This window comes from Monodon monoceros, unplaced genomic scaffold, assembly GCF_005190385.1.
Source record: "Monodon monoceros isolate NGI ecotype Baffin Bay Population unplaced genomic scaffold, NGI_Narwhal_1 Super_Scaffold_18, whole genome shotgun sequence".
In the NCBI taxonomy this organism is placed as follows: domain Eukaryota; kingdom Metazoa; phylum Chordata; class Mammalia; order Artiodactyla; family Monodontidae; genus Monodon; species Monodon monoceros.
This window is the reverse complement of record NW_021703774.1, coordinates 128595374-128611543: the sequence shown is the minus strand read 5'-3', so window position 1 is coordinate 128611543 and position 16170 is coordinate 128595374. Positions and strand designations below refer to the sequence as shown.

Sequence of the window (16170 nt, the reverse complement as noted above, 5' to 3'; positions counted from 1 at the left end):
TACAGTGCTCATATTTCTTAGATGGTTTATTATAACAGTGTACCACTAGTGAAAATGACCACTGTGAAAGTGCCATTTTTGACACAGCAAAGGGTTTGCTAGCTTTTTGAGTTTTTTTTTAAATGAATTTATTTATTTATGTATTTTTGGCTGTGTTGTGTCTTTGTTGCTGCACGCAAGCTTTAGCTGCGGTGAGCGGGGGCTACTCTTCATGGTGGTGCGCAGGCTTCTCATTGCAGTGGCTTCTCTTGTTGCGGAGCACGGGCTATAGGCTCGTTAGCTCAAGTGCAGGCTCAGCAGTGGTGCACGGGCTTAGTTGCTCCATGGCATGTGGGATCTTCCCAGACCAGGGCTTGAACCTGTGTCCCCTGCATTGGCAGGTGGATTCTTAACCACTGCGCCACCAGGGAAGTCGCAGCTTTTTGAGTTTTGATTACATTTTAGGCTAGTTTTCAGCAAATCACTGGAATTAAAAAAAATCCATGGAAAATGCCATATTGGGTGATTACCTTTTGGAGACTCTCTCAGGTGACTAGTTTGAGGGTTTTTTTCCCCTAATCTATCTAATATCTTCTTGATCCCTTATTTGTATATTCCTTTCCAGTCTAGAGTCTTTTTTTCTAAAAATTAACTTTATAAAAGTATAACTTACATACGATAAAACAATTAAAAATATATAGTTCAATGAAGTACAAATGTGTACATCTGTGTAAACAATACTCCTTTCAAAACATAGAACATTCCCATCACCCCAAAAATCTCCCTCAAATGTCTTCCCAGTCAACTCCTTTCCACCCTGCCCAGGTAAACTAATCTATAACTGTATATTCAACTTCATATGAATGGAATCATACAACTTACATCCATTTTGTCTGTTTTCTTTCCCTCAACATAGTTTTTGAGATTCACCCATGTTCTGTGTGTCAGTAATGTTTTCCCTTTTTATTTCTGGGTATTTTATTATGTTTACATACCATAACTGATTTATCCATTCATCTATTATTAGACATTTGGGTTTTTCTAGTTTGGGGCTTTTATAAATAAAAATTCTGTGAACATGTTTTTTTTTTTTTTTTTTTGCGGTATGCGGGCCTCTCACTGTTGTGGCCTCTCCCGTTGCGGAGCGCAGGCTCAGCGGCCATGGCTCACAGGCCTAGCCGCTCTGCAGCATGTGCGATCTTCCTGGACCGGGGCACGAACCCGCGTCCCCTGCGTCGGCAGACAGACTCTCAACCACTGCGCCACCAGGGAAGCCCACTTTTTTGTTTTTTTTGTTCCTTTTGTTTTTTTGGCCAAACCCTCTGGCTTACTGGATCTTAGTTCCCTGACCAGAGATTGAACTCAGGCCCTCGGCAGTGAAAGCGCCAAGTCCTAACCACTGGACCTCCAGTGAATTCCCTGAGCATTCCTTTGTAAGTCTTTTGCAGGAATATATTTTCATTTCTCTTGGGTAAGTATGTAGGAGTGGAAGTGCTGGGTCATATAGTAAGTGTAGTTATAACTTTCAAAACACTGCCAAACAATTATTCAAAGTGTTTGTGCCATTTTACATTCCTACTAGCAGCGTATCAGAATTCCAGTTGCTTCACATCTTGGTCAACGCCTAGTATTAGATGTTGTTTTGGTTTTTAGCCATCTTAGTGGCTGTGTAGTGGCTTTTAATCTGAATTTCCTGAATGAAGTTTTTTTTTTTTTTTTGGGTGGCTGCGTTGGGTCCTCGTTGCTGTGCCTGGGCTTTCTCTGGTTGCAGTGAGCGGAGGCAACTCTTTGTTGTGGTGCAGGGGCTTCTCATTGCAGTGACTTCTCTTTGTAGAGCACGGGCTCTAGGCGCACGGGCTTCAGTAGTTGCAGCACGTGGGTTTCAGTAGTTGTGGCTCACAGGCTCTAGAGCGTAGGCTTGGTAGTTGTGGCGCACAGGCTTAGTTGCTCTGCGGCATGTGGGATCTTCCCGGATCAGGGCTCAAACCCATGTCCCCTGTATTGGCAGGCGGATTCTTAACCACTATGGCACCAGGGAAGCCCTGAGTGAAGTCTTTTGATGGAGAATGTTCTTGAGGTTTTCTTTAATTTTTCTATAGGGCTATAGACTTGTATACACTAATGGTAAATCTTTTTTTTTTTAATTTAAAATTTTTTCTTTAGGTTTCTTTAAAAGTGATTGAAGACAATAATTCAAAATGCCTGAAAATCCTGCTACAGGTAAACTAGTTATATACTTCTATCACTAAATTAATTATTCAAAAATGGAATATAAGATGGGATTTAACTTGTACTCTTATTATCCTTCTTCAAACAAGATAAATTGCAGGTCCTGCAAGTTCTTGATCGCTTGAAAATAAAATTGCAGGAGAAGGGTGACACTTCGCAGAATGAGAAGCTCTCTATGTTTTATGAGACACTAAAGAGCCCTCTTTTCAACCAGATACTCACTCTTCAACAGTCCATCAAGCAATTGAAGGGGCAAGTAAGTTACCCATCAGGGTTTTACATGTTGATATATTCAAACCAGCAAAGAAATATAGAAGGAGATAGGTGCAAACTGTCTACTCTTTTTTTTTTTTTTTTTTTTATTTTTTATTTGCGGTACGCGGGCCTCTCACTGTTGTGGCCTCTCCCGCTGTGGAGCACAGGCTCCAGACGCGCAGGCTCAGCGGCCATGGCTCACGGGCCCTGCCGCTCTGCGGCATGTAGGATCTTCCTGGACCGGGGCATGAACCCGTGTCCCCTGCATCGGCAGGCGGACTCTCAACCACTGCGCCACCAGGGAAGCCCTGTCTACTCATAATTCAGCAAAGAGACTGTATTGGGACTTGTGACCTGTGGGTAGCATTGGCATGGATAGTTTAAAAATTTTGGTAATAAATTTTTTGTTTGGCTTTGGAATATGGTTTTTGTACTTATTTATGTAAAGGTCAGATGCTTTGAGAATTCTCAACATTTTCTTCAAAATTACAGGACTCATAGCACCTCTGCTTAGAGTGACCTACATTAAGAGTTTTAACTGTCCTCTTGGTTGTTCTCTTTTGGGGTCAGGGATGGCAAATTGATTTTAAATCATCTATTCTAGAAGCTGAACTTGAATAGTAGCTATCTTATAGATTAAATTTGGGCAGAATTTTAAATGTAATTGAAGATAATGTAGCAGAGTTGTTATGTGAAAATTAAAATTTGGAAAAAAATGCTTTTTGCTGATAAACCAAAATGCCTATCCATAAATATTTAGCAAGTGATTTTTGTATAACTAACTAAGGATTAAATTCTGCACATATGTCTTACTGTGAATTTCTGTCTTTAGATCAAAATTTATACCAGAATTTTAGCACTCCCCATATTGAAGGTTAGATTTCTGTATTCTCTGATCATGGAATGAGTACGTCACAGCAATGAATGCTGTTGGTAGGAATAGAAATTGGGAAAGATTACTACAAATCAATCACTGTTACTGGACTAAGAGTGGACTTAACCAGCCTCTTCATCACAATAACAATCTTTTATATTTATATAGTTTGCAATTGTTATATAAGTAATCATATCGTATTCATTCAATTATAAATCCCCGTGATTTTTTTCCTGTCATTGTTTTCGTAGAGTTTCTACGGGTGTTGATTTTTTCTATGAAGTCCTGTTGACATTTGTTCTTGATGTTACCTTTGTTGCATTGTGTTGGCACTTGTTTCAGCCAATGATATTTTAAAAATTAACTTCTGTTTTCCTTTTTCCATAATTACTGGATTCTCCCCCCAATTTTTTTTTTAATTAGTGTTTAAGTGGCTCTGAAATTCATCTACTAATCTTGGGCAAGTTACTTAATCCCTGTGTGCCTCAGTTCTCATGTTCACAAAATGAAATAAGAATATCTCCTAGGGCTATTGTAAGGATTAAATGAGATATTACGTAAGAAAGAGTTTTGGTATAGTACTTTGCTTATAGCAAGCACTTAATAAATACTGAGTTATTTTTGTTATATACCACCTGCAGATCTTTTGTGCCTCTCCACATGGAAATGTATAGATGAATGCAAAAGGGCTCAGTGTCTTACATGCATGTTTATATGACTGAATGTGTCTGTGTATCTGAAGTGTAATAAGCTGTTGAACGTGCTATTAACTTGAGGTAATCGTAGAAGGCAGGAAATGAGAACAAATTAAACATTTTGTGTAATACTAAATAAAAAATTTATAGCCTTATAAACACAGATTCATGTATCTGTATCTTATTTCTTTCGTGTGTATGTATTTAGCATGCCATTATTCATGTGATAAACAAAATTAATATTTAATAAATAGAAATATTTTTTGTCTGTAGGTTTCTGTTGATAATTTTCTCTCTCTCTTTTTTTTCTCCAACAGCTCAGCCATCTCCCCTCAGATTGTTCAGCCAACTTTGATTTTTCTAGGAAAGGTTTATTGGTGTTCACGGATGGTGCCATTACTAATGGGAATGCCCATAGGTCCTCTAATAACTTGACTGTATCTGGGTTGTTTCCTTGGACCCCAGTGTTGGGAAATGAAGATTTTAACTCAATCATGCAACAGATGGCTCAGGTAAAGTTATATCTTGTCATGGGAATATTTAGTTTTATTTCTCCTATTATAGGTTAAAAAAGAAACCTACACTCACTCTTTTTGCCTTTAAAATGTGTTAGTCTGTGTTTTGTTTGCTTGTGGTTTTATATTGTTAGGAGGAATTGATACTATTTTCTAATATGTGTGTTGCAAATTTATTTGTTTAAAATTACATAAGGAAAGTATCCATGTGTGTGGTGAGGAGAGTTTTCAAGACACGGACTCCAATTTGACACATCTGTACACTTGTAAGGAAAAAGATTCTTACGGTTTTGCTCATAGGAGGAAAATTAATATGTCTACCAGAAGAGGTGTAACTCCTTTGAAACTATTTTAAATTTTATGTAAAAAAGAATTAATGGGAGTTAGAACTAACATAATTTGGAAAATCTGGGGAAACATTTGAAAGAGTAATCCATTTTATTCTTAATACCTATTAAAAATTAAATAATAGACAGTTGAATTTTTGGATGTTAGTTTTCTGTTTGTTCACCATACCTTCTAACAAGTATCCAAAAAAATGAAACTTGAGTTTGAAAGTTAAAAAGAATCTGTTTAAGGTGTAATAGTTAAATAATGTTCTATACCTAATTCCTTTTTTGATCTTACTGCTCTATACCCTTAATTTGACTAATAATTATTTTTATGTGATGCTTTTATTAGTTGATAACATTTATGATGTTTTCATGTCATAAGTGCAATTATTAGCCAAAGTAATAAAATACTTGTTTGTCACAGGTAAACCCATTTGAATGGTGGCCTTTCCATAATCTTTTGAATTAACCTAATAAAATGGAATATTAATTTATTATGAATTAAAAACAGAACCCTAAAAAATGCATCTTCTTCTGACTTAGGGATCAACACTAGTATATTTTTGATAAATCTAATTTATTTTCCTCGTTTAAAAATTTATTTTGCTTCAAGAGAATTTGAGAAGTTCCGTGTACAAAGTAATTTAGAATTTACTGTGGGAAAAGACATTTTTCTCAGGAATTTTCATCCAGCTAGGAATTCATCTCATACTGTGAATGAAGTGTGAAAATACCTCTCCAGTTCCCTGAGGTTGCAGAACACTGCCCATGCCCTCTTATGTTCTCCTGAAAATAATCAAGTGAGAGGATTTCCATAAATAATTTATTACTGAAATGCTGAGTTTATTTGGTTTTCTAGAAATGACTTAGGAGAAGTTATTTTGGGGCTATTCACAAAATAGAAACTTCAGTTCTTCAGAAAAAGTGTGTTGGTTAAATGTAAACTTCTCTGACTTTTATTTTTTTTAAAACCCCCTTCATTAGGGCCGGCAAATTGAATATATAGATATAGAACGGCCCTCAACTGGAGGCCTTGGATTCAGTGTGGTGGCCTTCAGAGGTCAAAATCTGGGAGAAGTCGACATTTTCGTGAAGGAAGTGCAGCCAGGGAGTATAGCTAGCAGGTGAGGAAGGATGTTCATTTTGTGTTTTGCTAATTTTTTTCTGACAATTCTGAAAACATTATTATAAAGAGAATAAGAAACAAGTCATACAAAACAGTTAACAATAGCAGCTAACATTTTCTCTTCCTATGCAGTTTTTAGGCCTTTTGTAGGTATTCTCACATATACTTGTGGCAGCAGTCTAGCTAGTAGTATCATTAGTCCATTTTATAGATGAGAATGCTGAGTTTCAGAGTTTCAGTGGTTTACCTATAGTCACAGAGCTATTAATGCTGGAACCATGATGTGATTCCAAGATTGTCCAATGGCAAAGCTAGTGTTCTTTCTACTCCATCACACACTCTCACAATTGAACATGATATTTTAGCTATGGTCTGATCAATAAGATAGGCATATTGAAATTCACGTTCTGCATACTATATTGTTTATTTATTAAAATTTTTAAAAAAATTTATTTATTTATTTTTGGCTGTGTTGGGTCTTCATTGCTGTGCACGGGCTTTCTCTAGTTGCAGCGAGCGGGGGCTACTCTTCATTGCAGTGCGCGGGCTTCTCATTGTGGTGGCTTCTGTTGTTGTGGAGCCTGGGCTCTAGGCCTGCGGGTTTCAGTAGTTGTGGTGCATGGGCTCAGCAGTTGTGGCTTGCAGGCTCTAGAGCGCAGGCTCAGTAGTTGTGGCGCACGAGCTTAGTTGCTCCGCAGCATGTGGAATCTTCCCGGACTAGGGCTTGAACCCATGTCCCCGGCACTGGCAGGTGGATTATTAATCACCGCGCCACCAGGGAAGTCCTATATTGTTTATTAAACTTGATATTACAACAGTTTTTTTGGTGGTCATAACACACTGCTGATTATTTCACTTATTGTCAATGAAAATCCCTCTCAAGTCTATGTGACACCCCCACCCCCCACCCCCACCCCCAGCCCATTGCACTTGTGTCTGGGCTGTATTTTTTTAAGGGTTGTGTGCAAGACTTGTATTTTGTTTCTATTTGATTTCAGATCTTTAGTTTATTACTCATTTAAAAAGCACAGTATTCATTATATTACTGTTGCCTGTTAGAAAACTAGCAGCAGTAGCATAACTATTACAAAAAATTTCTCAGTTAATAATATATTTTTGAACTCACATTATCCATTCATGGGGATCAGAGTTATAGTCTCCCCAACTGAAAGTTCAGAAATAATGGATTTCCACGACTTTGTATTACTCTACCATCTAATGTAGCATTTCCTCAAGTTTCTTCTGAGGAGCCATAGCAATGGTCAACTATATCTGAGAAACTCCTGTTCTTGGAGATTGGTTATACATACTTAAGATAATCATTTAATTTATTGTCCAAGTTGGGACAGTTTTGGGGTGAGAGGGTGTGCCATTAATAATGACACTAAGACAGCAGGTATAAACTAGGACTATTCTGGCAAACCTAGACAATCCAGGGTAAACCTGGACTTAGAGACACTTAATATTAGCTTCTTTAAGACTATGAAGTCCCTTGACAAAAAGCCTATTTAACACTGATTGGCCCAAATTTTCTTTTTAATATTTTTACCTTAAAAATCATTATTGGGATATAATTCACATGACATAAATGTCACCATTTTAAGGTGTACAATTCACTAGTTTTTAGTGTATTTTCAATGTTTCAACCTTTTTGTGGTCCATTCTTATGTCTCAGTTACTCTGTACTAATTGTTCTGTAAGTACAAATTGAGATGAGCACTTCCAAAAAGAGGAGTTTCATATTTGAGTATGTAAAGATGCTTGACCAAGGCTAAGGACTCAGGTGGCTTCCCATAGGCAGTGGTACTTGAAGGGAAATTTGAGAGGTGATAGTGGAGTCCGCAGAGGGCAGAAGGTGTCAGGGTGAGGAATAGACGCTTTACTGGTAGCCCTGGTAAACTCCATCTTTGGAGTATGTCTGATATTTACCTGGTGTGGGAGCTTAGTGCAAGGCAGTATAAGAAGGGGCTGGAGAGAGGAAGGGGCCAGCTATGCAGGACCTTCCAGATCATCTTAAATGGTCTTCCTTTCTTCTGAGGACTTTCCACATAGAACTGTGTTATTTTGAGCTTGCCTACCCCCTGTTGGCTCTCAAAGTCATGGAAATCCATCATTTCTGAATGTTGCAATGGAGAGACAAGAGCTGTTTTCCCCTTGAATGGAAAGTGTGAATTCAATTATACATATAGTATGAGAGAGTTAAATTAGAAGTAGTAGTAGCAGTAAAATGAATACTATTCAACTTTAGAATGCATCAAAATCATATTTTCCAGGAGACTTCTCCTCTGCAGCTTGTTTATTTTGGGTTGAGTTTATATTTCCTAGGCAGATACTAACTGGAAAGAAATTAGATGTTCTGGAAGTCTACTGGGTAGAGGGAAAGGTAGATTAAAATAGATTGATTCCCAGAAAATAGAAAATTTGAGTGTGAGTAAATTAAGGTCTGACTATGCAAAATGAGTTATATCAAGGTTAAAAAGTTTTAAGAGTAACTTATTCATTTGGGATTAAGAAATTTCCCTTAATGAACAAGCTGTGAATAGGAATTTAGGTGATGAAGTTAGAGAAAGGACAATGTAGGAGATGGGAAAATGGAAGGTATTCCTGGATATTGTCCTGTAGTGGTCACATTTAAAAATAAATGTTTCTGGGCTTCCCTGGTGGCGCAGTGGTTGAGAGTCTGCCTGCCGATGCAGGGGACACGGGTTCGTGCCCCAGTCCGGGAAGATCCCACATGCCGCGGAGCGGCTGGGCCCGTGAGCCATGGCCGCTGAGCCTGTGCGTCCGGAGCCTGTGCTCCGCAACGGGAGAGGCCACAACAGTGAGAGGCCCGCGTAACACAAAAACACAAAAACAAAACAAAACAAAACAAAATGTTTCTTGGCACAGTTTTTGAAGGCGCTAGCCTCCTGTGTTCCCTCTTTGCCTGGCAAAGAAAACAACTACTCTTTCTCTTTCCTCCTTTAAAAAAATAATGTTTCTTAAAAAAAGCAGTTTCTTTAGGACTAGGGAAAAGTTCACAAGCAACATTTGCAATTTTAAAAATATATATTTCAAAATGATGAAAATCATTATGAAAATAATACATGACTGTAATATAAAATATAGAAATATAATTACCCTGCCCCCCCACCCCCCCAAAAAAAACTCTTGGACTTTGACCACCCTGAGACAACTATAGGAAATACATTAGAAAGTTTTTTTGTTTGTTTGTTTATTTGGTTGCATCAGGTCTTAGTCGTGGCAGGTGGGTTCCTTAGTTGTGGCATATGAACTCTTAGTTGCGGCATGCATGTGGGATCTAGTTCCCATGCCAGGGATCGAACCTGGGGCCCCTGCATTGGGAGCGTGGCGTCTTAACCACTGTGCCACCAGGGAAGTCCCTAGAAAGTTTTCTTTTCTTTTCTTCTTCTTTTTTTTTGGCCGTGCCGTGTAGCTTGTGGGATCTTAATTCCCCAACCAGGAACCGAACCTGGGCCACAGCAGTGAAAGCCCGGAGTCCTAAGCACTAGACAGCCAGGGAATTCCCTAGAATGTTTTCTTTTCATAAAGACAACATCTTAGAATATATGCAATTTTATATCATTCTTATTTTCTTATATAACATAAGCCTTTCCTAATAGTCATAAAAAGATATATAAGCAACATTTTTAATGCAACATGATCTATTGTGAGAGCCACCCACAATTTTGGCATAAAAAATTGAAATATCCAACTTGTTAGTTCCAAAGGAGAATCTAAAATGTCTGAATCCCTGTCCTCAGAAAACTTAAAATCTAACGGTGAAGGATATAGTTAGCTCTGTGGACAGCATACTTAGTATAAATGGATGTTCAGTGAGTGATAAACAAGTGGCTCAGAGCACCATGATAATGAGGTAAGTGATGAAGGGAGAGAGAGACAGACGAGACACTCAGTTGCAACGTGGAGGGTGGATTGAATTTGGCTGAGCAGAGTGGAAGGGCATTAGAGATGGAGAAAACCATTTACACAAAAGCAGGAAATACCAGACATGTTTGAGAGGGAAAGAGTAAATCAGGATAGTTGGAAAAGAGGTTTATATAGGGAGGAAGCCAAGTTGGAAGAGTACTTTGGGGCCAAATGTAGAGACCTTTGAATACCAGCCAAGTTTACATTGTGTCCTAGAGGTCAGAAGTTAACCAAATTCTGGTCCATGATAAACTTTGCTGAATCTGCTGTGACCTGAGAAAAAATAAGGGCACTATAATGGAATTTTCATAATTCTAAATTTATGAGTTAGACTGTTCTGAGATGAATCCCTTCTCGGAGATTTTTTTATAATGAAAGTTAAAGATATTCTTTTATAAAATAGTCATGACAAGCGTTTGTTTACTTTCCTTTGACTCTCTCCTTATTGGTCAACAACTATAGATAACCATTACATACTTTCGAGTTGGGGAATACTAGCATGAAGAGAGCCTAGAAAAATAAACCTTGAGGAATTTTACAAGTTAGGTTTGAGGTATTCGATAAGGATCTCAGTTGGATGGTTGACATTGGGAATAGAAAGGAGGAGATGGGTGGTGCAAGAGAGATAAAGAAAGATAAGAAAGAATTGTGGTGATAATAAAGAAACAGGAAGAGCAGGAGGGGTGTATAGGAGATAATGAAGTCAAATACAACAAACCAGAGTAAATCCTACTCTTAGTATGCACTTTAAGAAGTTAAAGAGTATGGTTTAGAGTCAGACTACTTAGATAAGATGCTAAGCTTGCTTTAATTTCTTGCAGGTCAAATTTAACTAAGTACTTTATTTTTTTCAGAGTTACGCGCGGGTCTCTCACTGTTGTGGCCTCTCCCTTGGCGGAGGATGCGCAGGCTCAGCGGTCATGGCTCAGGGGCCCAGCTGCTCCGCGGCATGTGGGATCTTCCCATACCGGGGCATGAACCCGTGTCCCCTGCATCGGCAGGCGGACTCTCAACCACTGTGCCACCAGGGAAGCCCTTAACTAAGTACTTTAAAAGGTGATTGTGAGGAATAAAGGAGATAATGCCTATAAAGCATTTAGCACAGTTCCTAGCTCATAATAAGTGCTCAGTAAATATTAACTATAATAGTAATTTTTTCTTAAGATTTTGCTAATTTCTTTTAAAAATTTCTTCTAAAAAAATCCTTTTTACATTGGTTAGCAGTTGGGAAATTTGTGATTGGGACAGAGAGAAGGGCTCAGATACAGATTTGGAAATAATCTCTATTGATTTTCATGGAGAGTTTGGCCTCTGTTGACAAATGTTGGAGAAGTAAAGGACAATGGGGATGGGATGAATCTGTTAGAGAGGAGATTATTGGTGAACATATAGCCCTGTATGGTCCATGCAGAAGTCAGATTGGAAGGGGTTCAGGAGTACAGGTTTGGTGCCGCAATGAGGACAATGTCCATACTTGCAAAACCTTAGCAGTGGGGCCCTATACATTGTTTTTGCTTATTTTTCTAGCCATATGGCTTTTAAAATGTGTGTGTGGGGCTTCCCTGGTGGCACAGTGGTTGAGAGTCCGCCTGCCGATGCAGGGGACACGGGTTCGTGCCCTGGTCTGGGAAGATCCCACATGCCGCGGAGCGGCTGGGCCCATGAGCCATGGCCGCTGAGCCTGCGCGTCTGGAGCCTGTGCTCCGCAATGGGAGAGGCCACAACAGCGAGAGGCCCGCGTAACGCAAAAAAAAAAAAAAAAAAAGTTAAAAAAAAAAAATGTGTGTGTGTAGGGATGCACTACTTAATTGGTTAATTAGTTAATAAGTGCTTTAATGAAAAGCCTGAAGAGCTCTTTTATATTATACAATTAAATATTTCAATAAATGTACTAAGTGAAATAATACCATAATATATAAACTACCTGAATAGTAGATTTTAAGAATCAGGCTATTATGTCACTTAAAATTTTCTTATTTCATCAAGGGATCAAAGGTTAAAGGAAAATGACCAAATACTGGCTATTAATCACACACCACTGGATCAGAACATTTCCCACCAGCAAGCAATTGCATTGTTACAACAAACCACTGGATCTTTGCATCTGGTTGTGGCCAGGGAACCAGTGCACACAAAAAGCAGCACTTCTACCAGCCAAACTGATGCAAGTCTGCCTGAAACAGTGAGTTGCAAATTTGGAAAAACACTTAATTTTGAATTATGGCTTTGATTTTAAGAAGTATAAAGATATTTAGAAAATGTCGTTTTATTTGTTGTAGTTCAAGAAAGATGATTATATCTCCAAATGCAGCATTAGCATGTTAAACAAGATATTTCATGGGGGGTTTCGTTTTGTTTTTTCAATGTCCTATGATTCTCCTTGTTTAAGATTATTATTTAATATAGAGGGCAAATTGTAGTATTGGGTATAATTTGGTGAAGGAAGGAATTCCTTGGTGATGAAACCACTTAATTAAGCTGGGAGTTTTTATTAGAGATTTACTATTGAGTTTTTAAATTAAGATTTGGTTATTTGTTTCAAAAACATTTTTTAAAATTATATTGGGTGTTTATGACTAGATTATGGATACTGCACAATTATAGAAGTTTTTCTCCTTTTCATGTAAGGATGTATACTAAACAGTTTAAAAGAATAAAAGTTTATGTTCCTTTGGGAGTCTTTAAACTTGCTTTGTAACATTTTACAGGTTTTGGCCTGCATCTTCAAAATGCAAGCAAATAAATCTTATTTTCTTATAACACTAAGTGCTAGCTGATTTATTTAATTTCCATTCATTGGACAAAAGAAAAAATAGACTGAGTACAGTACAAGGTCACAACACTAATGTATAGACATTTTCCCTGTTGTAATCAGTAATATTTATATAGCACAATTTACATAATAAATAGAATGAACAAAGTGGGAAGTTGCTTAGCATAGTGGTTAAGAACAAGGGCTCTGGAGTCAGGCTAAGGTGGGTTCAGGTCCACTTCTTACTTCGTAGGTGAGTCTTACTGGGCAGATGCCTTGACTTCTCCATACCTCAGTTTTCTCATCTGTTGCTTGGAACTAATAACAGTTTCTAGTTCACAGAGATGTTGTGAGGATTAAGTGAGAATGCATGTGAAGAGCTAAACACAGTGCCTAGGGCAGAATAAATACTCTATGAATATTAATTGCTGTCCCTAATTTAGGCATTTTTAGCAAACATTGTTGCTTTCTGGATACTAGGTATTGTTCCAGGTGTGAATTTATTAAATAGTCCCAATATCTCTGGTTATTTTAACATTGCATAGTAACTTTCCTATTTAGTGTAATAGAAGAACTAAGTAATAAGTATGCCCTAATGTCTTGAGGGGGAGACTTTTGCTCTGCAGGCGCATTATGTGAATTTAATGCATACTGCTGATGGAGCCTGCTATTAGAGGAAAAATGCTTATGTCTCTTAGTCTGATTTGTATAATCCTATTGCTAATATCTTCAGTTAGGCCTACCTTTCCTCTCCTTCATCAGAGTCTCTTCAATTATTCTGGTCACTCTATGTCCTCACAATCGCATGCTTCATATTGCTGCTAGATTAATCTTTCTAAACCACTGCTTTGCTCCTGTCGTTCCCTCTTCCAAAACCTTCAGTTATTCCCACTTATCTGAGCCTAGCTTTGCTCTTAAAGTTCCCTTTTGCTTGAATGTCTTTTTTCTCTGTAGAGCAATTGAAATGCTACCTTTTCCTTGAAGCTTTCCATAAGTTTTCATTGGATTTGACCTCTTGTCTCTACATTCCTCCCATCTTTATAATATTTTATGATTCTCTTTTAATTCAGATAAACACATATTTATTGGTTCCTACTAGGTGCTTGGCGCTGTGCTAGGTATCAGGCATAGACTGGGGAATGAGACAGTGTGTTTCTGTCCTCTTAGAGCTACAGTGTCCTATGGTCCAATATTCTGTCTTATATTTTAATTTTTTATGTTTTAGTTTATCTTCTACCAGATTATAATATCTGTAAAGGCAGGGACCATATGATCATCTTTACGTATCTCTGAGCCTCTAGAAAGTTGACTTGACTAATTGTATGAATATTAAATTTTTTGTCTACCTGTTACCTTAGTAATTTCTGTATTGGTAAGCGATGAATGTATATGCTTTGCTAACACTTTGCTTCTTACTTGCTATTAATTTGTAGGTTAGTTGGGGCCATATTGAAGATGTTGAGCTCATTAATGATGGCTCTGGATTAGGTTTTGGAATAGTTGGAGGAAAATCGAGTGGTGTAGTTGTGAGGACTATAGTTCCTGGAGGATTAGCAGATCGAGTAAGTTGACCTTCTTTGATTTAATTTTGGTTTTATACAATTTAAATTGTATGGCTTGAAATGTAATTTTATAACATGGTTTACTAGGATATATGTTTCCATGACCAGAATTTAAGCATAGCTAAAAATGTTTTTTTCTGTAACTGTTAATATACACTCACTCTGCTTTATTTTAAAAAGCTCCTAAATCAATGTTTTTGGGGGTGGTTTTCTTTTTTTTTTGGCCTGTGATTGAAAGTCATCTTGATTCTATCAAAAGACAATATTTTTTATTGAAAGGAATCATTAATGGGTATCGTATTCTGAATATCTATGTTATTTTCTCCCAGTGTATCTTTCAAGGTCCTAAATGTTAAAATCAGATGGTACAGTGATAACAAACTTTTATCTCAATATTGTTTGTGGTAAATTTCACTAGAATTACAAATTTCTGGCATTATAAATAAAAATACTACCCTTCATTATTTAGCAGTTTTCAAACTGAAATTGGGCCATATTAAAACTTATCAACTGTTGCTGCTTAGTTTTACGTTGAAGAAAATGTTAAATATACTACATTGAGTTTTTAAAAAGTAGTTTAGAAATTTGAAGCTACTTACTACAGTAATGAGTTCATATTATATAGACTGTCCATGATAATCAGAATGATTTGTAAATTTTACTGATTAATGTCTAGTCACATGTAAAAATTTATCCCTTCTAAAAAACATATAAAGTAAAACTGAACTTGCTGTGCACATGCAGCTTTGAGGCAAGTTCCTCAGCTCTCTATTTCTAGTCAAGATTGCTCCACCTTGGGTTAGGACTCCGTGCTTCCATTGCAGGGAGCACAGGTTCGATCCCTGGTCAGGGAACTAAGATTCCTCAAGCCACACGGCCAGGCCAAGAAAAAAAAAAAAAGGTTGCTCTACCTTATACAAATTGTGGAGCTATTAATTTTCCTATTATCCTTTCAGCAGCTAAGTGTATTTATTTAGCATAATGCCTCTCAGAGTTTTGTCTGTGGGTCCCTGAGTCTTTTGCAGGGTGTGTACAAGATCAAAACAACTTAAATAATAATACTAAGGTGTATTAGCCCTTTCACCATGTTGGCGTTTGCACTGATGACATACAAGCAGTGGTAGGCTAAACCTGCTGGTGCCTTCATGTGAACAGGGCAGTGGCACACAGCTGTACTAGTAGTCATTGCATTCTTCTCCACATGTGCTTGCCACTGCAACAGCAACAATGCCAGTCTCACTTAAGAAACTGCAGTAAAAACGAATTTAAGTAAATATGACCTTTAAGCGCATGTCTTTTTAATACCATGAGACAAAATCGGATGTACTGTATGGCACTTCTGTCATGTACTGAAGTATGGTGGTTTACTTGAGGGAAAACATTTGTGAGACAAACTAGCCACGTTTTAATATGGAACAGCATTTTAATTCTTTAAATTTATTTTTTAATTTTTTGCTTTTTTCCCGAAAGTTTCTGAGATCTACTTTTTTGGAAATGCATTATTTTAGTTTCAGGATTACAGCATAATGATTTGATATTTCCATATATTATGAAATGATCACCACAATGCGTCTAGTTAACATCCATTATCTCATAGTTAGAAATTTTTTTTTCTTGTGATAAGAACTTTTGAGGTCTCTCTTAGCAATTTTCAGATATACAGTACAGTACCGTTAACTACAGTCACCATGCTGTGGTTTATATCCCTATGATTTACTTATTTTATAGCTGAAAATTTGTACCTTTTGATCTTCTTCACCCATTTTGCCCACCCGCCACCCCCCTGCCTCTGGCAGCCACCAATCTAGAATACCATTTTTATTTTTGAAAGGATAACTGGCAGAAAAATTATGATTATTCAGACTTGGTTATTTGGTAGTTCCTTGAAATGAATGAAGTGAGCCTGTTACCTCAAGGAAAA

The 16170-nt window shown here is 37.5% G+C and overlaps 1 protein-coding gene across 5 annotated transcripts in view; it reads left to right on the top strand.

Moving 5' to 3' along the window:
* PATJ (PATJ crumbs cell polarity complex component) overlaps positions 1 to 16170 on the top strand; it is a 353415-nt gene that overhangs the window by 9668 nt on the left and 327577 nt on the right. For all 5 annotated transcript variants that reach the window (XM_029230615.1, XM_029230612.1, XM_029230614.1 and 2 more), the window contains exons 2-7: positions 2143 to 2199; positions 2298 to 2464; positions 4350 to 4544; positions 5864 to 6003; positions 11922 to 12117; positions 14121 to 14249. In XM_029230615.1, the coding sequence (XP_029086448.1) occupies positions 2178 to 2199; positions 2298 to 2464; positions 4350 to 4544; positions 5864 to 6003; positions 11922 to 12117; positions 14121 to 14249 (849 nt within the window). In that variant the 5' untranslated portion in view covers positions 2143 to 2177. The remainder of the gene's footprint in view (positions 1 to 2142; positions 2200 to 2297; positions 2465 to 4349; positions 4545 to 5863; positions 6004 to 11921; positions 12118 to 14120; positions 14250 to 16170) is intronic.